This window comes from Drosophila navojoa, chromosome X (assembly GCF_054131105.1).
Source record: "Drosophila navojoa isolate 15081-1374.11 chromosome X, UAZ_NAV_1.0, whole genome shotgun sequence".
In the NCBI taxonomy this organism is placed as follows: Eukaryota; Metazoa; Arthropoda; class Insecta; order Diptera; family Drosophilidae; genus Drosophila; species Drosophila navojoa.
The window spans coordinates 17,247,501-17,274,990 of NC_142895.1; the positions used below are offsets into that span (position 1 = coordinate 17,247,501).

Here is a 27,490-nt window from a genome sequence, read left to right on the forward strand (position 1 = left end):
TGGTTCACTCTCTCTCTCATGCTCTTTCTCTTTCTCAGCTTTTGTCACAGCTTAAATGGTTAATCTATTGTCAGCGCCCGGCTCAAAGGAAATCGGCAGGCAAACGGTTTTCAATAGTTGGCATCCAATTTGGATTTTTTATCGCTTCCTGTCGCTCGCCAGCTTCCTGTGCGACAAATCTCGCCCCCGCAAATCTCTTTTTGATTTCGCATTTTTTTTTGTATTTTGGGCTGGGCTCGTTTTCTTTTTAATATTTCTTTCGTTTTTTTCTGCTTTTGCTTTTGCTTTTTGCATGGCACTCGCATTTCAAAAGCGGGCGACTTAATCGAGCAAAATAAACCGTTTTCATATGCTCGAATTGAGGCAAACACGTCGCATTACACGCCGGCTGAGAGACGACCAGGCAAAGGGGCGGGGGTCGGTGGCGGAGGCAGAGGCAGAGGCAGAGGCTGCAGAGAGTCGAGCCTGGCAATCTGATTGTTGTCATGCCTTTGCAACTCCTGGGGGAATTACTTTCAGCATTTAACCAGAGGCTCTGCTTCACGTTTAAAACTCAGCTTTGGTTCACCTTGTTGTTGTTGTTGCTATTGTTGTTGTTGTTGTAGGGCTGCTTTCTTCGCCTTTATTGCGTGTGCCGAAATGCGCGAAATCTCGCAAGTTTTTTTTTGGAGGGAGCTGCAGCCTTTGTCAAAGGATTATCACTTGTGCCTTTTTTATGCCTGACTCTAGGCGAGACAGAGACAGAGAGAGAGGGAGAGAGAGATGTGAGAGAGTGCAGAGGACATCAGGACTACAGCTGAGGCCAAGGGCCTGGGCTGCTGCTAATGAGCTGTGCATTGTCTGCTCTGCTGGGTGGCTCACGCTCAAACTCCAAAAAGTAATCACAAGGGTGGGAGAAGAGGGGCCGTGCCGGCTGTAGGAGGATGCCCTGGTTGATGTCTTTGACAGTGTGCAATATGCGTTGATTTTTTATGGCCTTCAAATTGAGGCCGCTGTCGCAGTCGCAGTCGCAGTCGCAGCCGATGTTCGAGTTGGAATTGGAATTGGAGTTGCCATCGTCCCGGACTGGTTCGGCTCCGTTTGGCGTGTTGATCTCGAAATGCAGATAATAATTATTTCAATATGTGTGACTGACTTGGCTGACTGGCTGACTGGTGGTGGAGTGGATGGTTGCAGCAGCAGCCGCCGCCTGAGGGCGGGCGGGGGCGCAATGCCAATGCCAGCGTTCGCTCCTCATGATCGTCATGATCATCATTATATTATGCGAATGGATCAAAACCGTGAAGCCGCCAAGTTCTTGGTCTCTTCCTCTTCTTCTTTGTCTTAGTCTTAGTCTTGTGTGTTTTTTTGCATGTGCTTCCAGCTCTGGGGTTGCTGCCGAGCTCTGCTCTTCTTCCTCTTCTCATTATTGTTGTTGTTTTCACTTAATCACTTGTAGAGCGGAGCACCCGAACTGGGACCGCCAGCTGGCTGGTGGGGCAGCGGCGGGCGTCGGCTGGCGGCGGTTTTAAGTTGAAAATTGAATTTCTAAGAATTACAAAAAACAACAGCAACAAATAATAACAAAAGCACAACAAGAAAACAAAAGCAAAAACAAAAAAAAACAAAAAAAAAACCAAAACAAATAACAACAACAGCATTAAAAACAAACCGAAGAGTAATATCAACAGCTCAGTGCGTCGAAGTGCCGTTGGCATGCCAGCCAGTAAACTGAGCCACTGAGCCATCGAACCACCAAGCAGCTCAGCTCAGCTCCTCCCGGCTTCTGTTTCAATTTTGGCCTGACTGTCTTGCTGCCTGGCCGCCTGCCCTCCGCCCACTCGCCGTGGCGCATCCATTGCTTCGATGGGCTTCATTTCAATGCATTGCATTAATTTTGCCAATTAAAAAGTAAATAGAGCCTGCATCCTTTGCCACACACATGCACACATACACCACAGCACCCTCCACACACTAACCAAGCCCAACCCCTGGGCTCTTTCACTTGAGCGTTCTAAAACTTTTCAATACAATTTAATCCAATCTGAACACACATATGCACATATGTTCAAGTGTGCGCGTGTGTGTGTGTGTGTGCGTGTGATGTGCCTTAAGCACTTGGCTGGGCTGTGTCAATCAGTTGGTCGCCGCCTGATAAAGTGAAGCCCTGCTAAGAAAGCTGGAAGACCGCGCAAATCATAGCGAGTGGCACTAAAGGGAGATAGAGAGAGAGAGAGAGAAAGAGAGAGCGGGTGGGAGAGCACAGTGGTGCAGACATTATGAAATATGTAAAATATACTTTGGCAAAACTAAGATTGGCAATTTTCATATGCATGATCATAAAACCAGATCAGCTTTGTTTGATCCTATAATAATACCAATAAATTTATGGAAGACTAATATATAAATTTGCCAGTGGAAAATTATTTATAAATAACACTATAGCAATAAGAATAGGTTGTATAAGTATCAATGGGCGAATTGTGATCTGCTTGTTGCTTAAAGTCTTAAGGGAAGACTCTTATCAAAGATTCTTGTACCACTTACTTTTGCTGCTCTTGAAAGCGCTTAGGATTATCAACCGAATAAGTACGATAAGTATCTATGTATGTAAGTGATTAGTTCGGAAATCATTTTCATATTTACATACATTCATACATATCTATTTGCTATAATATCTGTACATATGTACATATAAAATCCCAGCAAAAAAGTTCCTTGCCAAAATATAATTTGTGTATCAAATCGCTGCCATAATTAGCTATTGCTACTTTTGGGTACTACCTGTAAGGCCTCATCAAAACGCGCTCAGCGCCTTGCAACGTCCACCTCTTCTTCCACATTTCACGGTGTTTGTTCCACTGTGCGTTACAATTAAAACCGCAAGGCAATCAGATGCGCCCGCGTTGCCAACGTCTTCAGCAACATTATCGTTGTTGTCGTTGTCGCAGTCATTGTTGGCGGTGTCAATACCTTCCGCGACGCCCCCAAATTACTTATGGCACACACACACGCACACACACACCCACTCACGCACACACACACTCACACGCGCACATCTTACACATGTCCCGTGCCCAGCAGGCCAAAGTGTTTTTGGGGCGTTTTGTTATGGTTTTTTTGCTATTGCTGTTGTTGTTGTTGTTGGCCTTCCTTCTCACTTCTCGGCAGTGGCAGCGGCATCAATTGAAAAACTGAAGAACTGAGCGACTTACCGTCCGACTGACTGACAATCTTCTTGGGCGCCCAGTCGCAACGTCGTGGCGCAATTGTCTCGGCCGCCCGGCTGCGTATCGCATATCGCACCTGATGGGTTGGCCGCCGCCCCCGCCACCCCCATCTGGGTCTGCTCTCTCCTCATGTTCGTCTCCAACGTCGTCGGCTTTGCCCCCTTTTGTGGGGCGGCCAACCATTCGTATAATTGTCGATGCGTTAAGGTAATTGTACACCCAGCTGCCAGCTACCAAGCGCTGGCTGAGCAACAGCAGCAAGGCCGACCCATTTATAAGCATGCATAGATACCCTGCACTAATTACGAGCCAAGCGCAGGAGATGCTGTGGCGTTATTCAAACAGAAAGAGGCCAAAGATATATGGATACAAGGAAACGATTATCAGAGAGTGGATCGATTACTAAATCGATATGAATTGATTAAATGCATCGATATCAGTCGATATATACAGATATACACTTGCGACAAATTCACTTTCAATGACTTTACCCATATCGAAAGCAATATTTAATTATTCAATTAATCGATATCAATCGTAGATATACGCTTACAACAAATTGGTTTTCATTGGGAGGATCTATAACTGAATCAATGAATTAAATTAATCGATAACAAACGATTATTTAATATTCTTATATAAATCGAATTATATGTAGTTATATGTAGTTTGATTTTACATACATATTTGAGTAAAATATAATCAAATTATATTAAAATTTATATGGTAATAGGTATCTCACAGTCTGTCATGCTCAACCAGTTCACTTTTACTTGCCATATCTGTGTCTGCAGCTGTAGCTCAGTCTCTATTTGTATCTATAGTTGCGGCTGTATCTACAGCTGTAGCTGGGGCAGCTAAATGCTGAGCTAAGGCTTCAGCGTCAGCTTCAGCTCCAGCTTTGACTCTTCGACTGCGGCTTCTGTTCAATGCCGCCGCGTTGAGGGAGTCACTCAGTCGTTTCTAAATTTGCGTTTGTCGTCGTTTGCCATATTGATGGCACGCTCCGGCGCCTGTGCGGCCCAGCCCAGACCTGCACGGCCCCCGCCCGCCCCTTCTGGCCACGTCCTACGCAATGTGCTGGCATTTCGTTTAGTTTTTGCTGACATCGATGCGCATCAGTTTGCCCATCGGCTGGGTTTAGTTTGGTGTTTGGTGTTTGGCTTTTGGTTTTTGGTTTTCGGTTTGATTTGCTAGATTTGATTTCAGGAAATCTTCACACACAAACACACACACACACATTCGCACACACACTCACCTGCCTCTAAATGGCTCGTTGCATTCGCCTGCACATTCACAATCCCAATTCACAATTGACGAGTCTCGCATTCGCCTTTGTGTTGTTGCTTTCTCGTTGATGTCTTTTGTTACAATTGAAAAATTATCGCAATTAAATGCATTCTGTATGCACATACATACTACCACTCCACTACCAATTGGCGTTCCAATTGGCCATCAAACTATGGCCTTAAGCAGACATTGCCATAGATAGGCTTCATTTATCTTCAAAAGTCTTTGGGAGCAGTACAAGCATAGCTCTGACTAGGGTTTTTTGCTATAGCTGTTTTAGAGCTATGTATAGCTATAGTTCAGCCGAATATTGAGATTCATTGAATTTTATTTACCATACACAAATGATTTTTAGATACCTAATACCTAATAATAATAATACCTAATAATTAAAACATGTTTTATTTATTTTTCTTTATTTATTATTTTTATTTATTTTATTGCTATTTATTTAGATTTTATTTATTATTTTTTAAGTTCTGATTTCATGCCAAAAATAATTTGATTTATTTCTTTCTTTAATTAATAACATTGAAATTTCGCTTTCATTCACTTGATGCTTTGTTCTGATTTCTTGCAAAAAGTCATCAAAATTGTTTAAAGCTTATTTAAAAAGTGAATTTTAATTAAAATTGATTTTAGCTGGGTTTGTGGTAGCTATCAAATATAATATAATGTATACACAAATGTATGTATGTATGTATGTATGTATATTTTAAGCCAATTTATTTCTCAATCATGTAATAATTATAGCTTAGGTTATTGTTAGTATGACTTTATCTCTCCTACATTATAATGTCTATATACATATGTATGTATGTATACATATACATAAATATATGTACATACATATGTACATACATATGTATATAGATGCATTACTGAAGACAACAGATTATGCCTTTTTATGGCGCTTGTCAGGATCTGGGATGCTGCTGCGGCTGCGGCTGCGGCTGCTGCTGCTGCTGCTGCTTCAGAGAGTCGAGTTGCAGTTGCGGCGCTGTCAGAGACTCGACATACATCTGTATATCACAGCACTCGAGGGTTTCTTTTTGTGTTTCTTTGTACTTTTGTGCCTGCTTCGAATCATTTTTATATGCAGTCATCAACAGCTCATATATATTTTTATTGCCAACGCGCTTTGAGATATGCATCTGAAACAGAAACAAAAAATAAATAAAAAAAACAAAAAAAAAAAATAAAGTAAAAAGTAAAGTATAAATAAAATAATCAAAAACCAAATACAAGGAACAAGCCTTGGCTGAGGCTGCGGGCTGCGGCTGCTGTTGATGATAATGATAATCGCGATAATCGTAATCATGCTGATCATGTTGCCGCTGCGGCTGCCGCTGATGACGATGATGATGATGATGATGATGATGATGACTACTTCTACGTACAGATTTCCAATAAAAATTCTGTCGAGCTGATCTCAGTTGAGCCCGACGCGCAGAGCGCAGAGAGCGAGAGCTGCTGAGCTCCGTATTTCATCTGGCGGACTGTGTGCGTGTGTGAGCGAGATTTACACGCTGATACAAGAAATACACAAAAATAACAATAAAGGCAAGAGGCACAAATCGCGCTACAACAACTGCAGCAGCAGCAGCAGCAGCATCATCTGAAGACTTCGGTTGTCGATGGGCACAGCAGTTAGTCACTCGATGTAAGATCTGTTTAATTCCCACTCTAGTGCCATCTCTGTCTGGCCCTTGGTCACTTTTTTTCGGGCGTAAAGATTTATTTCTTTATTTGGTAGCCCCTTGGCTGCCCCCTGTCCATGCCGGGCCCATCTGCGGCTGTGTCTCTGTTTTATTACCAGGAAATTTGTATTTAATACGTTTTTCCGCGTTTTTTTAGCGGGAGACACTGACACCGAAAAAAAAAAAAAAACAAACAACAACAACAACAAAAACGAGACTCCTCAGTAAATACTATTATATTTTATGTCGTTTCGGAAGCTTCAAGCTACAGCAGACCCAACACAATTCGATCTAATTCCAAACGCTGTGCCCCACTGTGCAGGGCATGCGAGGAGAGCGCGAGCGGGGCCTGCAGCTCATCCGTTATCTGTGCGCCCATCGACACGTGAGACAAGTGGGGGTCGGCTAACAAAACGCTGTCAACTGGTAGCCAAACTTCGTAGAATATGTCCACAATCGAAATCAATCAGTTCGCAGAAGAGCAGATCCAAAAAGCTAGCGCTGCCCGAGTGCCAATTGATAAACAGAGTCTGAAATGCTAGGAAGTCACATATCATTAAACGAGCTCTACTTCTATTCCATAGAAGTGTTGTATGTGTGTGTGTGTGTGTGTTTTATTCTTCGAGAAGGAAATTGAGAATTAAATGAGCGGAAAACTGGGCAATCGATTTTGACTAAATAATATTACATATGTATGTCTGTGTGTATGAAAACTATCTGTCAGGAATGTATCATCTTCCTAGAAAAATATGTGTATGTCATAAGAGAAATGTTGTTTATTCAGTAAGTTTTATTTGGAATATCTGGAAAATGTTTAAGAGTCTAAAATGGAAAAAACGGGGTATAATGTATTTGTTAAATGCATGTAAGAGGCAGAAGGAGAGGTGGCAGAACCTATACGGTATATACATACATATGTATGTATGCATATTCTTAATCAGAGCGACGAAATGAGCTGATCTAGTCCTGTCTGTCTTTCCGTCTGAACGCGTCGATCTCAGAAGCTGTTCGAGCTAAAGGTTTAAAATTTTTGTTCCTAGAGTTTTGCAAATCCAGATTTTTCTCAAAAAAATCGATAACTGTTCCTGGTTTTTGTTATCGATTAAACACCTTATAGAATATCAGTTACAAATTTATATCTCATGCATTTTAGGACTTACGGTCTTCAAATTTAAATACATATAGTTTTGTTATAAAAGAAATTTCATGATTTTAATTAACTAAATTCCGTACGATTTTTTTTTTTTTTCAAAATACTTCAGATGTTCTTAGATAATTACTTTTACGTGCAACTGGAAATCGTACTTTTATTTTTATTGAATAAATTCTAACTAGATTTTATAGTCTAAATATCATATTTTTATAGATCATTTATTAAACAGTTCTTTAGTTTCTGCATGCTTCAGTTGTTGAATATTAGTTCCTCAACTCTCTCTCAATCTCTCAATTGTGTCAGATGGAAGGCCCCACTATTAAGCGGACAGATGTTTCTTTTTCTAGGGTATATTCATAGTCAGGCAGTTTGCTTTTAGCTGCAGCCGATGGTTATTTGTATGACCTTGTTGTGTCAGTGATGTAGGGCGCCGTACTTGTCGCTTTCGACACGCTTTCAATCGAACGTGGACCCACCCACAGCAGAGTTGGCTGTAGCAGGTCCGTGGATAATTGTGGAGCAGCAGCTGGTGGTGGGGGGGCAACTGCCACCAGGCAATGGCTCATCGATCAGTTGAAATTAATAAAATACTCAATAAATGCGCTGCAGAAGAAAGCTCATAAAAACGTGTGCAAACAATCGATCAATCAGAATTTGACAGCAGCGCAAATCTCGAGTTTAGTCAGATGCAGAATTTCGTTGCCGTTTGCCGGTTGCTGCCGGCTGCTGCTGGCTGAGAGCCACATTTGTTGAGAGCCCAGAGTTGGGAATCGGGAGTCGAGAGTCGAGAGTCTGGCTGACAGGCAGTTGGCCTGCTGTTGCTACCAATCTTTGAGGCAAACTTCAAAACAATTACACAGCAACATTTCCAGTCCAGAGAGGTCGACATGCAAAAGATACAGATACAGATACAGATACAGATACAGATACACAGATACGGTTACGCATATGGGTATAGGAGCATTTCAGATTGTGAATGTGCGTATCTTACAGATACAAAACGGCCCAAAGAGTGTGAGAGAGGGAGACAGACAACTGCCACTGTACAACTGACTGCTGCTGGCTGTTGATTCAAGCGATTAATCGATAACAAATAAAAACATTTCGACAACTACTTCCAAAGAACAAACTCCAGTCTTGAGCCACTGCCACTGCCACTGCCATGGGCCATGGGCCATGGGCCAGCTGAGCTCTCCGCGTCTTCCTTCTTGGGGGCTGTCAACAACTCCACATTGTGTGTGAGTGGCGTGGTACGCATAAATGCCATGGAAATTTTCTTTTTAATCAATTATGAGTATTAAGCAAAGGGGCAGCAGCCGTACACTAACATCGTTTGGCTTGTATTTATGTACATACAAACATACATACGTATTTCGTATCTGTATCTGTATATTTTTGTGTTCGGGTGACGCGGCAAGGCGCGCGCAAGATAAAAATCGCAAAAATTCTTTATTGAATGCTGTGGATGCCAACGCCAGGCACACATCCATACTTATTTGTATATACATACATATGTACATATGTGTATGTGTGTGCGTGTGTGTGTGTGTGTAGGTATGTACTATATCGTGTGCATTGCCCGAGTGTGTGTATACAAGTGTAATCTGCGTGCCTCTAAGCATGTGAAGTAGCACTTTGTCTGCGCCTCAAGTTGAAGTAGCTGTGGCAGCCAGCCAGCCAGTAGAGGTACCCAAGACCCGAGATCCATCCATCCCAGCTAGCCAGCCAGCCAGTCAGCCTCCAGACTCCATTCGGCATTTGATTTCAGCACATGCCTTCAGCGGCTTTCGATTCGGCCAGCTCGCGGCGCTAACTAAAGCGTTTACGATTCTGAAAGATTTAAATGGCTTTAAAAGCTAGCTTTTTTTCTGCTTCGAGCAGCTAAATTTAACTGAGTAATAAGCTGACAGCGAAATTAAGTTATACTAAAGTAATTATTGGTATTTTTTTTGCGCGATTATAGCTGCCTTTTGTTGCGATTATTAAATTTAATTGATTGAAATTTGGTTTAATATTCTATGTATATTTTATTTTATTTATTTTATTTTTTTAAATTTTTATTTTACATATATTTATTTATATATTCTACATTGTAATTTTTTTGTTTAAAATATCTAATCGAGGGAAAGACTTTTGAATGAAATGACTTCTGTTGAGAATTCAATAATTGTAAGCTCTAATAGAAATATTCTAAACTTCTATTTGAAAAAAAAAAAAAAAAAAAAAAAGAATACTATAAGTAATTTAGCAGGGGTAAAATATATTTGAAAGCATATTTAAATTATTCAGAATTTGATTCATAAATAAATGTTTTATTTGATTGCTTGATAAAATATCACTTGTATTTAATTTGCCAGCAAATGCTGTAAGAACTTGAGTCTCTCAGCCAAATGAGACTCTCATATGCCTCATCTATACGATCGCCGATCTTTAGATATGCCTTGGCTTTTGCATTGTAGAGGATCATAATCAAACAAATCATAATCGGTGGATAGCAACAGTAGACAGTAGCTGAATATGCTTCAAACGGTCGACAGTTTGTCTGTCAAATTGACATTACACGTTGCGACGCAGCAGAGGCAGCAGCAGCAGCAGCAGTGGCAGCAGCAGCGGCAGAGGTAGCAGCAATGTCAAGTGCAGCGACGTCGACGGTGGCGATGGCAGCGCCCAACAAGTTGCATTTACATGACACTTCTGGCAGGCGCAGGCTCACAAGGAAGCAGGCGTAGGTTGGACCTGGCCATGGACCTGGACCTGGACCTCGATGTGGCTGTGAACTGGCGGAGGCTGACTGATGCGCCGACTGCGCCTGTTGGCTTCTGTTTGCGGCGCTGACTCAGCACAACGCAGCTGAAACTGAAGCAGAACGGCTGCGACTGCGGCAGTGGCAGCGGCTGCTGATTTTCTGGTTGGTTTCGCCTGGCCCGGCCCCGGCCTCAGCAACCTGTTGGCAACTCATTAAATAATGCCGATGACTGGACAAATTTCAAATAAATATCTGCCAGCAATATATATAAATAATACATACATACATACATATATACGTGTTTATATGTATGTGTGTTTGGTTTTTTTTTGTGGCTGCTGCTGCTGCTTAAATGAAAAGTAACCAAGCAGAGGATTTATAATCCTCGTTGTGCAGTGAAATTGCATTTGGCTGCCCGACTGCCTGTTGGTCAACGTTGGCGTTATAATTCTACTCGACGACCGACTACCGACTACCGACTGCCGACTCCGACTCCAACTTCGACTTCGACTTCGAGTCCAGTTCCCTGGCTGTGGCTGGCCTGCCAAAGTGACACTTGTACAGATTTTCTTAATGCGCCGAAGTGCCACTTGTCGTCTGTTGATGCACCTCGTCCCTGTCCTGTCCTGAGTCCCCACTGGCTGGGCCACGGCAGATCGAAGCTGTTGTACGTGTCTTGCAGAAAATTTTGTTAAATCAGCGCTAAATGTACATGGGTCTCTGAGTCAGGGCCAGGCCAAGACGACAGAAGCCTCACAGTTGTCTGCTGATTTCAGTTCTAATTGCTGGCCAACGTATAATTTGTCATATGCCAAATTAATAAACGACTCGAGCTGCGGCGACTGATGCACCTTGAAGCCATTCAAGCAGCAGCAGCCCAACCACCAGCACCACCACCACCACCAGCACCGCTCAACCAACCACACGGCGGTGGCTCTGCTGTAGCACAGTAGCAGCTGATTTGGCTTCAAGTTGGCAGAGCAACTGCTGATTGAGTGGCTACGGCTGTCTGGCCGAGTGTGGGCAGCATCTGATCGCTCGTTCGACTTCAATTCAGGTGGGTCATGCGGCAAGGTGGGCTCTCTCTCTCTCTCTCTCTCTCTCTCTGGGAGTATGAGGGGCTCACGACGGCCGCAGCAGCCAGCAAACACTTCGCTCATCACTTTTAGCTGTAAATGACATTGCGGCATGAAATTTAAACAAAAAAGTTTATTCAATATGGGATCAAAGCTGGATTACAATATAGAGGAAACTAAAAAGAAAATATAGATAAATTATTCATTATATTTCTAATAAGAATATAAATATATAAGTTTATATATAGACTATACTTTTGACAAATCGTTTGCTTGATTTCCTCTTTTATATGATTAGCTCTTATACTTTAGTAAGTTAGTACCAGATATCTAATATGATTTTGGAATAGCTCAAGGCGCAATTGGTAGTCTCAATCGTCGCAATCAACTAGAATGTATTTTTCTTCCGTATCAGAGATCTGGCAACGCTTAACTGTAGAAGAATCATGAATCAATTTTGGGTTATTCATTTATATAATTCATACCCATGCATTCATATATTAAATATGATTCATATTCGAATTCGCTTCTATGTTTTTTTTTTTTTCTCTTGTTATGTGTTGCCAGATGTCTGATACGATTCTAGAATACCTCGAGTCTATTTGAGATCTATCTCATAGTATAGTAATTTGTCATTATTCATTCATATTTATTCAAAGCTATACATTCATGTATTCAATATTCATATTCAATTTTGCATTTTCTATGGATTGTCTCTCATGTGTTGCTCAGATTTATCATACGATTCTCGAATACCCAAAGCTTGGCAACTTAATTTCACTCAAGCTATTCATATATGTATGTATGTGTGTTTGCAAGATCTATTACTCTTCTCTCAAACATTCATTCAAATATCCACTAAAATTCAGCAATTGTTGAGCGTTGCCAGATCTCTGCGATACGATGCCTAGGCTCCAGTTCGGCAAACGTGCGCCGTACTTACATTGGTCGCCATTATGAGTAATTGCCCCTGCGTTGGGGCTCGGTCTGCGTTGACTGCTTCCAATCACCGAACATTTAATAAATCTTAAAAAAAGGGGCGTTGTTACCGAGCCGAGCGACTCGCCTCGCGTCGATTCGCCTCGACTCGACTCGACTCGACTCGCCTCGCACAGAGCCAGGCACAATGACAGCTTCAGTGAGACGACGACAACTTCTCTTAATTGCAGCTAGTTGTTATAGTTGTAGTTGTTGTTGTTGCTATTATTATCATTGTTGTTGTTGTTGTAATGATGGCCAAAGCCGCCAGGCAGCTTTTTGCTCAGCTACTTAATTTATTTGTCACCGAACCGAAGCGCAAATGAAGTTCGAAAAAAGCAACAAAGTGTGCAGAGCCACAACAATATATGTTTGTATATATGTATGTGTATGTATGTATGTATGTTCGAATCGTTTGAAATTATACAAGATGATAATAAACATTATGTGTAGTGGTAGTGGTAGTGGTCGAGGAAGAAGAAGAAGAGGAGGAGTGGGGCAGAGGCACCAGACGAGCAAAAACGCTCAAGAAATAATTACAAATTAAAATGAAACACGAACGCAGGGGATAGCAAGGCGCAAGCTATAGACGACTACAACTTGCTCGGAGGGAGGGCAGTTCGAGGCACACACACACACACACACACACACTTACACATACTCGTATGGCAGGGCAAACACTTTAGAAAAGTTTATAAAAATAGCTGCGACGCTGGCCACGCATGCGCAAAGATTTGTCATAATTGATAAACGGCAACAGCTGCCACAGCCGCATGTGAGTTGAGGCTACATATGCCACACATGACAAGTCAGTCAGTCAGTCAGTCAGGCAGCCAGGAGGCAGACGACTTTGACTTTGACTTCGACTTCAACTTCGACTTCGACTTCGACTACGAGCAGATATGCCCAGCCAATGGCTAATGCTATTGGCCATGGTAATGACAGTGAAACGGCCCGATGAACAGTCAAATCGAAGCGGCGTCACTTGGACCCGGCCTGCAAGCCGTCAGCACATTGGCCACAAGGTAAAACAAGTTGTCAGGGGTGGTCGCCACTGAAACGTGTGAGATATAGCATAATTGAATGATGTCAATTATCTATACTTCGCTCGCCGTTTCTCCCTCTCATTCGACCCGTTTCTAGTTATTTTCATTCAATTTCAATCAATCAGTTGTATTTATATATTTTAAATTTTAAAATAGATCTTTTTCAAAGTTGAACCACATAATGTTGTCAAAGAGTTTAATGTATCTTATCTATAGTTTATGGTAGCTTTGCTGCTTTCTGCTATAATGAAGAGCTATTTCATTCGTACTTGTTGAAAGCACTTGAGCTTAGAAATGTTGCTCGTATTCAATTAAGCTTTAAGGTGCTTTGAAATGAATATAAAAGCTGTTTTGTTTTCACAGCTGCAATAATTCATTATAGGCTAAACAAGAGTTTTCCTTGTGCATTTCCGTGCAAGTTCTTAAAAACTACTAAGATCATTCCAGAGCAATCTTATTGAAGTTTTTTGACAGGTATGCAAATAAATGAAATTAATGGGCTTTAAAAGCTGTTTATATTAATATATATCTATCTGTGTATATATATTCATGGAAACCAAAAGCTTTCCTTAAGTTAAATTATTCAGAGCAAGTTCAGACAGGAGCTTTCACGAGGGCGCATCCTAGCATCGTCATCAAGGCGACATCCATGAAGTAAACACATTCGCTTGCCATTTGGATTAATTCACTTCGCTCCCTGCACCCAGTTGTTGATTTGATTGCTTGATCTGTGGTCAATGATCTGTGGTCGCGCAGCTACTTGTCTGGTTACGTTCTGTTAATTCGTAGCGCACAGGTGACAAAAGACAACTCCAATGCTGGCAGACTGACTGACTTCCCGACTGAATCCAACTAGCAACTGCAAGTCGGTCGACTGTGACAACGATGACGCCAAATTGGCAGCGCTGCTTCGCCGAACGTGAGAACCAATTGCTATGTATGGTCATTACAAGCCGTCCACAGTTTTGTCCCAACTAACTGACGGGATTGCGATGACCCAAGCCTGGCCTGGCCATATGCCTGGGTGTTGCGCATGCCGCTGTTGGTTAGAGCGAGAGAAGGCCCATAAATATTTTAATGATGATTACATTTTAAAAACGAGTGAGCAGCACAGCCGGAGAGAAGCAACGGCAGCGACGGCAGCGACGGCGGCCAGGTAGAGAAGGCGGCAGAAAATCGAATCACAGTACCGATCAAAAGCTGGATTCCAGCTCTGGGTGCCTGGGCCATGGCCCTGATGAGCTACTACACAAGTACAACGCGACACTGACGACATTTTTGGAATTACATTGACAGGCCAAGTTGAAACTAAAAGCGATAATTATTGCCGCTCTGGCTCAGGCTCTGGCTGTGGCTGCGGCTGAAGCTCAGGCGGATCCGGATCTTTCTCTCAGCCAAAGTGTTAGCGATCGTGTCGCGTTAGCTCAAAGAGATCGCTGAATGCTCCCATACGCTGCTCGCGGTGCACTGCAACAGATCGCAGCTGTTGTCCGCTGATCGACGTTGCGGCGTCTTGCCAATGTAATTTCAATAATTTTATCTGGTGGTGCTCGCGCGCCAGCCGTGATTCGATTGGTAAGCGGTAAGCGGTCAAGCGGTGACAGATCAAAGCCACGGCTGCATGCCTCGCGCCCTCCCCGCCACAATTGAGCGCTGGGCGCGTCGGCAAAGATCACTGATCACCTGCTTGGGACAGTTGGACAGTTGGGCGGCGATTTGCCATTGCCTCTGCTCCAGATGTTTAGCTGCACTTTGGCGGCAACAGAGACAGCGATCGCTATCACACACACACACACTCGCTCTCTCACTCTCTCTCTGTCTCTTGGTCAGATTCAAAATGCAATCATCAACATCACAGTGGACGTCATCAGGGCCAGCTCCTGCTGCTCCTTTTGGTTGATTGCCCGGCCAGCACTCTGCCAATTACTCGCCAGCATTGTTGACATGCTTTTTGCCATTTGCATCGTTTTCGTATTGATTTGTTTAAGCAGGCTAACCGAGGCCAATCAGTGCAAATTTCGGCCCCCAAAAACCAAACAAAAACAACAACAAGCCGACGAAGTTGAAGAAGCAGAAGCAGATCCAACACTCACATTTTTCTCCCACGGACAGCAGCGTGTGAATGAGAAAATCCAAGTTCAACGAGCTCATCGAACACGCCAGAATGTCAAAAATCTATCGAATTCAACAGACTGACTGACTGACGACTGACAAGCAGACGAGCTGTCTGTCCGACCGGCTGGCTGATTGGCCGATTAATTGGTTGTTTGATTTGGGCGATTAGTCGATTGACTGGTTGCATTCCCCAACGTGTCCTGTAGGTCAGTTCTCGACCCAGTTTACGTGAGGATGTTCCCTGTTCACTGTTCCCTGTTTAGTGGGCATTTATGAAAGGAAATACGCATTTGATTTTTCGATATATTAAAAGGTATTTTTGGTTAAATGACACATATGTATGTACATATGTGACTATGCCACAATAACTGAGAATATAAAACACAATTCAGATTCAATTTTATGGCTTATTTTGTTAGCGCGTAGAAAAAGCGTGATTTGAAAACCGAGTCTCTTAGAGGAATAAGAGACAACGCTTACAGCTATCGATTAACTATCGTTAAAACTATGTATATATTGGAACTGGAATTGAGACTGTGGTCTAATTTTCTCTTTCTATCGCTCTCTAATATAAATATATACACAAAAAACAAAACAGATTTTACATTTTCTTATTTGTGTTATATATATTTTTTTAGTTAAAAAAAAAACATAATAGAAAAATTTTTTAATTATATATTTTTTAAAATTATATTATAGCTTAAATATATTTTACATATTTTTGATTTTTTGATTTTTAATATATGATAGAATTTTTTTTTTCTAATGTATATTTTAAATTGAATATTTTATAGCTCAAAAATTTATTTATATATTCACATGCTTAACAAAATTAATATTAATAATTAATATAAATAAGTATTAATTATTTTAATTGGTATTACAAATTTAAATTCATATTTAATTATAAGCTTTAATAATTATATTCAATAAGACATTAATTTTGAAGCACTTTTATTGCCCTTTATTCTGAGTAGTATACCAGACCGTCTTCCCTCTCACACACACACACACACACACACAGACAGGCACACACACTTTTACTTTTGTCGAGTATCAGATAATACAATTTGTTATTATTTTGTGGGTCAACTGCAGGGAGGGGGCTGTCATGGGCGATTTATCAATGGACGGAGACTGTTTTGAAGTTCAAGGTAGGCGATGTCTGGCGTGGGGCAATATTTAAAATTCGATCGGGATCGCAACCAGCCGAACTTGAGGTTGTAGTTGGACATGCAAATGGGCAAATGGAAATTTGCCACGCCTGTTAGCAATTGTGTGAAGTGAAGAAGAGACGACGAACTTTTTCCCACACCAATTGCCAATTGGCGGGGGCTAAGCGCATAACTGGTCTATATTGTATCTGCTGTGCTACGCTAGTGCGGCGGGGCGCAGTCGGATTTCATTTGGAATTCCATAAGCGTTTCGGTTCAAACATAAAATAAATAAAAATCAGTACAATTCGAAGAGTTGTAGCCGTTGCCTTTGAGCTTTTGCGACAATCACTCACGTTGCCTGCCTGCCGCTGTCTCTCTCTCTCTCTCTCTCTCTCTCTCTTCATGTCTCTGCGTTTGCCTGGCTGCCACAGCGGTTCCGTCTACGTATCTGAGTCTTGCCCCTCTCGGCCCCGTTTAATGCCTTCTCCTGCCCCAATCGGCAATGTCTTTGACGCTGTCGCCCGTTCGTTAAACGTTAAACGTTCTGCGTATTGAAATTAAATTTGTGTCGCTCGACACGATGACTTATTCAATTATTCGATAACACGTGATTGAATTATTGAAATAACTCTTCGACTTCCACTCCAACGCAGTCGATTCCACTCCAGCTACATTATACATTTATATCCTATAGCCAAGATTTTGATGTTACTATGTATCGCTCTCTCTCTATCTCTCTCTCTTTCTCTCCCTCTCCCTCTCTCTTTATATACATATATGCCTAGGCACTTTGTATAGGTACTAGTTTGATGTCCTAGATCACAACAGCCTATGGTAGAATGTCATCCATTCAGGCATGTTCCCAACTCAAGTATGCTTTGGTCTTAGTCGACTTCTATACGAGCCGAGTCGTTATATATATAAGGAAATTAAATTAAAAGCAAATAAATTACATATATCCCCTTTTTTTTGTTTTTGGACAGCCAAATTCTCAAAGACCAGTTTCGTATTGTTAACAATTGAAAAAATCGAAAAAGAAAAAAAATTGTAGTTTACGCGGCCATTCAAAGTGCAATATCAGACGTCGTCGCCACGCAGAATTATTTTATTTAGTTTTTTTTTTTTTTTGTTTTTTGTTTTTGTTTTTGAAAAGAAAAAAGAATGGATGAAAGCACTCAGAAGGAATTTCTCCAGATGGACGAGCCTTCGTTCCTAAACACAAGCAGCTCCAGCGACGAGGCGGAAGTGGAGCCGGACAACATGGCTCGTCGCGTTGGCATGCGTTTCACATCCATTGAGGATTTCCTGGGCAGCCTCAACACGGCTACTACAGCTGTGACTGCCCTGCAGGGCATGAAGACTCTCAGTGTGGAGAATTATCAGAAGATCATGCCGGGCGCTCAGCTGGACGAGCCAGCCGGCGATTTCATTCCGCCGCCAAAGCCGTCTGTCAGCGAGGACTTGAAAGATGGTGAGCCCACTGACGAGGCAAAGCAGAATGAAGACTAGGCGACATCCACATTGAATGATCTGTTGAAGTAAACCAGAGTGAAACCCACCCACATACGATTGACAGTGGCACACATATACATATATCAACTAACTTTGAAGAGTATACTAAATATACATGTAACAGGCAAATAAACATATGTGCATACAGCAATTTTCGATTGAGACAAGTCTCTGAGATCCGTGCGAGTCGTCCTGGAAATGTGATGCGCGCAGACAATAGAATTCCAGTGCGAAGAAAGTGCTGCCCATGTGGCCAAAGAAAATGAAAGTGAGAGAGAGAGAGAGAGAGAGGTTGGGATATAGAGAGATATGGTATGGATAGATGCAAAGGAGTAAGCAGAGGAATAGGAGTTGTAAGGAGAGATAGACAAGAGATAGACCATGTCTAAATCAGAATGGTAACGAGAGCTAGAGAGACAGAGTGAGCTAGCTCGATAATGAGTAATGAGGAAGTGTATAGAGAAGCAATTGCCTAGCTTAGTATTAGCTATGGCGATTGTCTCTCTGCTGATTGAAGTGCCGTCTGTCCGCAGCAGACAGTGCGAGTCATTATGCACAGCTCTCTTAAGGCTAATAAGCGTGCAATATTATTGTTGCTGTTGCTGTTGTTGTCGTTACAATTCCCATGCTCCCCGGCTCAGGCAATCGCAGTTGAAAACTTTTTAATTTCCATTTTCGAACTTGTAACTGTCAATTGCCAAGTTTGACAGCTCATTTTGCATAATTGTGCGGCGTTACGAGGCGAGCATACAAATTTATTATTGAACTCGTTTTTATTTTATATTTGTTATGGCTTTATTTATGATTACCACCGCCCCACCCGCCCGCGCGACAGCCAACTGAAGCGATTCGTCGCTGCTGTCGTCGAGCGGGGAAAGTGGCAAAGGGCCCGGAGCTGGCCTGGGTTGGGCGTTTTAAGATCAAAAATGCTAATTGAGCTGTTTATCGATTTGTCAGCAACAACCGTCACAAGAGCAACAAAAAACTCGAACAATGGCCACATTAACATTGTCGCGCTCAACAACAACAGCAATGTGATTGTTCTTGTTGTTGTTGGCACTCTTGACGGCGCTCCTGTTCACGAAGCGCTCCCCTCAAACTTTTATTGACTATTAAAATTGTGTCAAAATGTGTTCGAAATTTTTTATTGTTAATTATGCGAGCGAGCGCGCGTAATGGGGAACCAATCAAAAATGCTGCCAACGCCGATGTCGATGCCAATGCCAACAAATTTATTATTGTGTACAAGCGAGAATTGACAACACTTTTTTTTTTTTCGTTTTTCTGGTGTGTTTCGAGTCATTGGGCGAGTCTCAGCACTTCTGTGGAAGTTGACGAGCTTCTGGTTAAGATCAACACATCGTGATTAAGTTCTTCCGCGAAGCATGCTCAAGTTCACTGAGAAGCCAGATATCGATTGGCTGGGTTGGGGAGTATCGAAGTAGGAGTTGTATAGGGACTGGAGCAGTCGAAAGCTATTCTTAATCTATGAATTAAATTTATTTTTAAATATTTACTTTTTAGAATAGATATCCAGCGAAGACTGTAAATATATTCCATATTTAACAAAGACAAATAAATACTAGATAAATATTTATTTTTATTTGTGGGAGAAAATAAATTACATTAAATTGTGCTTGAATTTTTTGGGAATATCGAATGATAAATAAATATGGTTCAAGATTTGGCTTGCTAAGAGAGAAAATTGTTTCATAATTGTTAATTTAGTATGCACGATTTTAAATATATAAAGTCGAGTTCCGATAATTCGAAATGGCAAGGAGATCATAAATTGAAACTATCGAGAATTATCGACAAAAAATTCGATTTATCGCGATTTTTGATTTGGCCGGGTATAAATTATCTAGACTCGATTGCTGTATAAATATCTAAAATATATCGTATGTTATTCTATATACTACTTACCGTTTATACAATTCTCAATTGAGGAATGTTCAAGTGAGCTTGAGTGGAACAATCGGCAATTAGATTTGCTCATCAGCTCGTGAAACTCTCATGAAGGAAATGGAGCTCTGTGAGCAGTTGTTAATTAGTTCAATACTAAGAATAAGAATAAGAATAAGAATGCGAATGCGAATATGAATATGCTCAAACGATCGACATTGGGCGCAATTAAGAGCGAAAAGGCAGAGCGAGCTAATTCCATAATACATTTACCCATCTGCCGGCACGCCCCCTGAACTGATCACACAGCAGCGGCAGCCGTCAAGAAGCAGCAAAGCGTGAAGGCAAAATGCCAAATGCCAAAATGAAATGAAATCAAAATCGAAAACTTTTAAATGAATAGACATGCAGATCGGACACGCCGCAAGAATTCAACACAAATAAAAACGCCAGAAAAATAAAACAGAGATTGCAAAAAACTCAGACAGAGAGACGGACAGACAGACAGACAGACAGCAGGCAGGCTGGTTGGGAGAGGTGCAAGCTGACGAAGGGGGGGGGGGGGGGGGGGTGGGGGAGCTCTTGTGAGCCAAGTTTGAATAATGAGGCTCCGATTCTGAACGTGGCCGGCCAGACAGCCAGCCAGCCAGCCGGCTCGCGAATGACTTTGAGGCGAGCTGACACACTGCGAGCAGAACTCACTGACTGACATTTGATTATTGGCTTCCAATTTGTTGCAGATGTGTCTTGAATCTGTTTTGTTTTTGTATATATTCTGCTCAGCTCGGCTTGGCTTTGCTGCGCTGCTCAGCTCAGCTCCGCTCAGCTCTTAGCGCAAATTGCGTGCCAGTCGCATTCGAAGCCGAAGCTGAAGCTGGGGCCGGGCTCTGGTTGGGGCCGCAATCACGGCGCGCAAATTTGCAAAATGTGGCCACAGCAACAACAACAACAGCAACAGTGGAAGCAGCAGCAGCAACGAACAGAAGTCAAATTGTGGCCAACATGGAAATTAGTGGAGCTCGTCCATTTGGTGGCTGCCTGATCGAAGCAGCAGCAGCAGCAGCAGCCGTGATCTCGATTCGGAACTTGTGGCAGGAAAGGAGTTATTAAAGCCAGACAGAGATGGCCGCTCAGTTGACTAGAGCGAAGAAGAGCGAGAGAGAGAGAGACAACTCTGTCTTGGCACTGTTTAATGAAGGCAGTTCGATCGATTTGGCTGGCTGCAAGTCGTGGCCGTGCCAAGAGCCATGCCACCGCCTGTCAAGTTGCAAGTCTCGGCCAGTCCCCGCCACAATTTCAGTTGCTGTTGTTGTTGCTGGCGCTGCTTGCTGCTCGCTGCTGGCTGCTGTGGCAGCATTTTCGATCTGTCTGTCAGTCAGCTGCCATTTTTGCTTGGGCCACAACTGGCTGGCTGTATAGCCAACCCAGGGCCAAGGAACCAGCCAACCAATTGATTGACATTGCCCACAACGCCCTTTTTGTTGTTGTTGCTGTAGTTGTTGTTATTTCTCATTTTTGCGTTCAGCTGACTGGGCGGGCCGCGGCCCATGGGCTGTGACTTTTGTGGGCAACTGTACCGGAAATGTGTAAAGCGAGCCATTCATGAGCTTCTTCTTGTGAATTATGCTTGAACAACTACAAATTATACAACAATACTTGTAATTAATTAAGCCAAGCGCTAAAAAGCCCAAACCAGTTGAACAGTTGAACAGTTGAACAGTTGCCCAGTTGTCCAGTTGTCCAGCCGTCTGTCCAGCTGCCCGCCAGTTCATTCAAGAAAACCAACTGAGAATGGCGACAAAAAAAAAACAAGAGGGAAAAAAAAAGAAACACAGTTATCTCAGCTACTGGCTGAGTCAAGGCGACCGGGAGCGGGCAGCAACTATTTACCTGTATATTTAGCTGTGTACACATATGCCACTGGCCATAACTGAAGACGGCCCAAAAAAAAAAAAAAAAAAATCAAGAAGAAATACGAAGACAAAGTCGTTGAGCGGTCAAAGCCGTGTAATTATGAAATTCAAAGAAATGAAGCATATTAAAAAATAATGTTATAGATATGTGCACACACACACACACACACACATGTGCATGCGTATAACTAAATTAACTGGGGGCCCCATTAAAGCCCCATTCCAGCCTTGGGCCAAGGTTTATCAGTCACATATTACAAATTTGTCATAAGATAAGTGTGTACATACTATGAGCAGGCAAACTACAATAGGCAATAGATATTGCATAGGGCTAACCGGTTCGGTTCCTGAACTAGCTCAACTATTTTACTATTGTAACTCTTGAGTTCTTAGACCTGTTGCAAAATGTTTGAATTTCGAAATAAATGTTCAAGTTAAGAGCTAAATATTATGAAATATATATATATATATTTAGAAATATTCTTAAAAATATCTGTGCGAAATTAGTTCAGATTTTTATATAATTCCTTACCCATAACAGTACCAAAATCTTTCCATAGTTAAATTATAGTTATATTTAATGCTTATTTAACCTTAAGATAACCCGACTGCAAAATACGAATTCCTATAGGTTCATATCTATAATATATACGAGATATATGCAAATGCAGGGATCGCATATCGAAAATCGATTTCTACACTAATATAGCTCGTCCCGCTATGACCTTCATTATTATTAATTGACGGACAGCAAATTTGCATTACTGCGAAACAGAAAAGAAAAAAAAAAGCGAAAACAATTCAAATGGATGTCTTTTATTCTTGATAATTCCTTTAAATTTGATCAAAGTGCACAATAAATTCGTTAGCTCGCTGTTCGGCTCTCATTTTCAATATCGTTTTCTTGTGCTTTTTACGCTTTGTTTTTTTTTTTATTCATTTATTTTATTTTATTTATTTATTTTTTTTGCAATGTCAAATCGGTTGACAAATTAATACACAAAACTGCGCTCTCGGAGTTTTGTGGGGCTGTCAATCGGTATGTTTGATGTTGGCCGACGTTGGCGGGACTTGAATTTCTAATTTGATGCCGCTTGCAGTTCCCCCTAAATTGGAAGTGCTATAAAAAGCGGAATAACAACAATTAACAATAACAGCAACAACTACAAAATACTACAACTTCCAACTCCAACTCCAGCTCCAACTCCAACTGGACAGCGCCATAATTTGATGGTGCGAGCATTTTCTCACCGTTTCAGAGTGTTTTGGTGTTCGGCTGTTACCTTGTTTTACACTTTCCAGCGAATAGAGCTAAAACTTTAATAACACACATGTCAACACACAAGCCAGCATATTTATAATCATTAGGATATGAGTTATGTCTTCATAAGCTCTCTCATTGCTGTCACACACACACACACACAGACACGAATACACCCAATTTACTCGAAACTCATCTTATTTTCAGCTTTTCGCTCAGCATTTTCTTGATTTCTTAAATATTTGTTTTTTGTTCATTATTATTGTCATCATTATTGCCAATAGTATAGAAATTATTATTTATTACATAATCGCTAGTTTTCATGACAATCATTGTTATTGTCATTGTCATTGTCATTGTCATTGTCATCGTCATTGTCATTGTCATTGTCATTGTCATTGTCATTGTCATTGTCATTGTCATTGTCATTGTCATTGTCATTGTCATTGTCATTGTCATTGTCATTGTCATTGTCATTGTCATTGTCATTGTCATTGTCATTGTCATTGTCATTGTCATTGTCATTGTCATTGTCATTGTCATTGTCATTGTCATTGTCATTGTCATCGCCATTGTCATTGCAATTGCCATTGCCATTGCCATTGTCATTGTCATTGTCATTGTCATTGTCATTGCCATTGTCATTGCTATTCTTATTCTCATTGTTTTCATTGTGAACATAGTATCAACAAGTTTATTATTACGATTATATTGGTAATCAATATTATTATCATTATCATCGCTATTATTAACATTGACATTGACAATTAGTACAGTAGGCCAGATAGAAATTAATGTACCAGCCTTGGATTAGATACAAAATTCTAATTGATACTAAATTCTAATTGATACTTTAATATCAATGTAAGGCTCTTCGTATTAGTATTTCAGTCACATTTTAATTGAATAATCTACCAAATCTATCAGATTTCTCGTGGCTTCAATTGACCAATCATCTTTTTCCTATCACTTTGAGCCAAATATTTTTCATTTTCCCAGGCCGTAAGCTAGACGGAGCGCCGCAATCCCAACATTTCTAATTAAATTCTCAACGTGTTTTCCATTTATTTGTGTATATGCAATTTTTGATTGACATTTTACATTAAATGAACGGGCTGGGACCGGGAGACGGCCATCGGGGCCACGACCAGGATCAGAGACCAGATACCAGAGACCAGGCTGCCAAGAGCAGCCAAGACATACACTCGTGTGGATCGCAGAGCGTTGAAATTGATCAATTTCACATAATTTCAAGGCAAGTCGGCGCGGTAATGCAAATCCGACAGCTGCGCCTGCGCGTTAGAACCGCTTAGAGATGCGCAGAATTAGAGATTGCGCTCTACGTACGCGCAGAAATGATGACAGAGAAGGAGGGAGGAAGAGAGAGAGAGAGAGAGCGAGAGCGAGAGCGAGTGAGAGAACTCTGTGAATAGTTGTTGGCTTTTATGATTGACTACGACTGAATTGAGCTGCTCACAGTGAGCTGGATGCACGCATCTTGGCAGCAGAGTGGATCTGGCTGGATATGTGAAGATGTGGAGAGATGATGATGGTATGTGTGTGCCCTGATGCTGCCATTCTCATCGCCATCGTCCAGTGCGTCCACATCCATCCGCACTGACAACTTGACGTGCTTTGGGCGCTTTAAACGTTTTGGTTTTGGCTCGTCGCAGCTCTTCTTGCGGCTTTTAATTGCTCGCCCGTCTGCTGTATTTCTGTATTTCTGTATTTCTTCAGCTTCTTTCACAATTCTCATTGATCTTTTTCGAATGTACGCAACTGTCGGATTTCTGCTGTGCCGTGCCTGTCAGTGGCTCTGGCCACAACAGAGGTCCAGCCTCAGCTCAGCTCATGCCGTGGCATATCTTTGATTTGCTAATTAACGGTTTGTCGGTTGGGTTTGACATTTGAACATGAGTTCTTGACATTGGCTCGCTGGATTTGGCTTAAGTTTAGCGATTTTGGCTCTCACATTGTGGAGTCTAGAGCCTCAGCTCTGGGCTAAAAATAATTTAAAGCCAAAGCAAAGCAATCAAAGATCTATTCCATCAGCGTTTTCTCATGAATTCCAAAATTGAATTCCCATCGAAGTTTAGCTGATAGTCAATTAAAGTTCGAAGAATAGCCAATTTATACTCTATCGAATTCTAGGGGATTTTCGGCCCTACTTGAATTCATGAGAATCGCAGAGAGAAGCACAAGTGCGACATTGTCAATACTGATAGGCATTGATAGTCGCGCATCTCGGGCTCCAGCCAGATCTGCTGAGGCAGCTTCAGGTTCTTCTGATGAATTTGCGAACGACTCTAGCGATTAGAGGTCGTGTTGCTTGCATGTGTCCACGGCCTCCTCGTCCACGCCTGGTACACACACATAATATTAATGATGATGTGGTGTTGATGTTAAGTGCAGTTTAATAAATGAATTGTCTCTCACTCGCAGCATGCGAAAAATGAGCTATGCCGAGAGTCGTTGGCCCGCTGTCCACTGTCCACTGTCCGCTGTCCATTGTCCATTGCCCACGAGGCTGTGTCTAATTCATCAAGCGCTCGGCTCAGTGGGCTTGCGACCGGGCTGTTGCTGCAACGCGTTGCAACGGTGCCACGGTGCAACGGTGCAATTGCCACTTCCTGCATTTGCATGTGAGGAACTGGCTGGCCGTAGAGTCAATGCATTTTTCGGTTAAATAGATGCTACGACTTTTTAGCGCATTTTTAACTACTTCATTTCGGCCCACACACTGTCCAGCGATGTCTCTGCTGGCTCTCAGCCGGCTCGATGGCTTCACGGCTGTCTGTTTGAGCACGTTCGCACCACTGTGCAATGAGGCTGCTCATTTGTCTGGTGGTTTTTGGCTGCCCGCAGCCTTCGCCTCAGCCACATCGTTGTTGGCAAGCCTATTTCTTACAACTTCTTCAAACAATTGCAACAACTGACGTATCATAAACAACAACTACAACTGCTACAGCAACAGCAACAGCAACAGCAACAACAACTTGTTGTCTATTCGGGCGTCTGCTCTTGCACTTGGCTGCCCGACGAACCTTTTGGCAAAGTATTTCGAATCTTGAGAGCAGTCGGCTCTAACAAGCCCAAGAAAAATGGGCCCAACGCCAACTTTTGGCTAAAGCGCAAACACATTAAAAATGCTTCTACTGCTGCATTTCTGTTGTTGTTGCTGTTGTTGCTGGTGTTGCTGGTGTTGTTACCATTGCCGGATATACACTACTCTACACTCTCAATAACAGTTAGCTCTCTGTAAGTGAATGCATTGCCATGATATGCCTGCGATTAGTTAAGAGATTCAGTTTGCTGGCATTAGCTGAAATTATCGAAACAATAAAATAAATAAGACAATATCGAATTCTGTTTTAATAGTATATTTAATTATAAAAAAAAGTAAATCAAGCCATCAACAATTCCTGCCTCTATTTTGAGCTAGTTTTGGCTGGACTTGCTGCACTCACTGATGATTATACAAACTGATCCTAAAACAAATATTTTATTAGAAAATTAATAAATTAATTAAATATATTTTTAAGGTATATTATTATATTATATTAATCTTTAATCCTAATCTTGATTTAGAATAATTTTGTAATAGTTTTTAAAGCTCTCTCAGGTGTGTTTGATAATGCAAGATGTTTTATCAACTTTATGATTATCATGAAATCTTTTCTATATGCTTTCTCTAGTCTCTAGTCTTAGACCTGCTTCAGTTAGGGTATTCGCAGTGCTGTTGGGCTATTGCAGCTTGGGCTGATTGTTGTTGCTGTGGCTTGAGGCCTCAAATGCACTTTGCAAAAAAGCATTTCCTCCAAACTTGTCCCGATTTTGGTGTGTGTTGTGCTGCGGGCTTTAGTGCGAAATAGTTGCAACAACAACAAGAGCAACAGCAACAGCAATAGCTATAGCTATAGCAGCAGCAGCAGCAGCAGCAGTAACTATTTTGCAGCTAGCTGCGCGATTTATCTTTGGGGGCTGGCAAGTTAATGTGGCAATTGTATGCTAAGCAGCAGTTGAAGAAGAAGAAGCAGACGAAGCAGAAGAGAGGCAGCAGCAGCAGCAGCAGCAGCAGATGGAGGTGTTGCTGCTGTTGCTGGTGGAGGCTGTTCCAACGGATTTCATGAATGAATTAGGCGGCGGGCAAAGTTTGGCCAGCATCGTTCGCTTCGACAAAAGGGCAACAACTCAATTTACAGTTGCCGGACGCGAATGCGGAATTCCATTGCCCACAGGGTGACCATTTCACACACACACACACACACACGCACACACAACGCAATTGAAGCCCTCCTCCAAACGAAAAAAGAGAGAGAACAGTAAAATGTCTAGCTGATGTATTCATCAGCTGCCAAATGCAGGTCCAACCATGATCAGGCTCTCCTCCTAGCCGTCCTCCCAAAATAAAACAGAAAAGAAAACTGAA

The 27,490-nt window shown here is 41.9% G+C and overlaps 2 protein-coding genes across 3 annotated transcripts in view; both read left to right on the forward strand.

The window, feature by feature from the left end:
• LOC149090658 (uncharacterized) overlaps window positions 1-27,490 on the forward strand; it is a 50,227-nt gene that overhangs the window by 6,907 nt on the left and 15,830 nt on the right. The gene's annotated exons all lie outside the window — the stretch shown is intronic.
• LOC149090659 (uncharacterized) lies at window positions 17,415-18,058 on the forward strand. The gene has a single exon (XM_089264518.1). The coding sequence runs from the start codon at window positions 17,632-17,634 to the stop codon at window positions 17,977-17,979; it is 348 nt and encodes a 115-aa protein (XP_089120644.1). The 5' UTR covers window positions 17,415-17,631; the 3' UTR covers window positions 17,980-18,058.

Coding starts and splice junctions, on each gene's coding strand:
- LOC149090659 (XM_089264518.1), top strand. CDS start 17,632: ATGGATGAAAGCACTCAGAAGGAATTTCTCCAGATGGACGAGCCTTCG.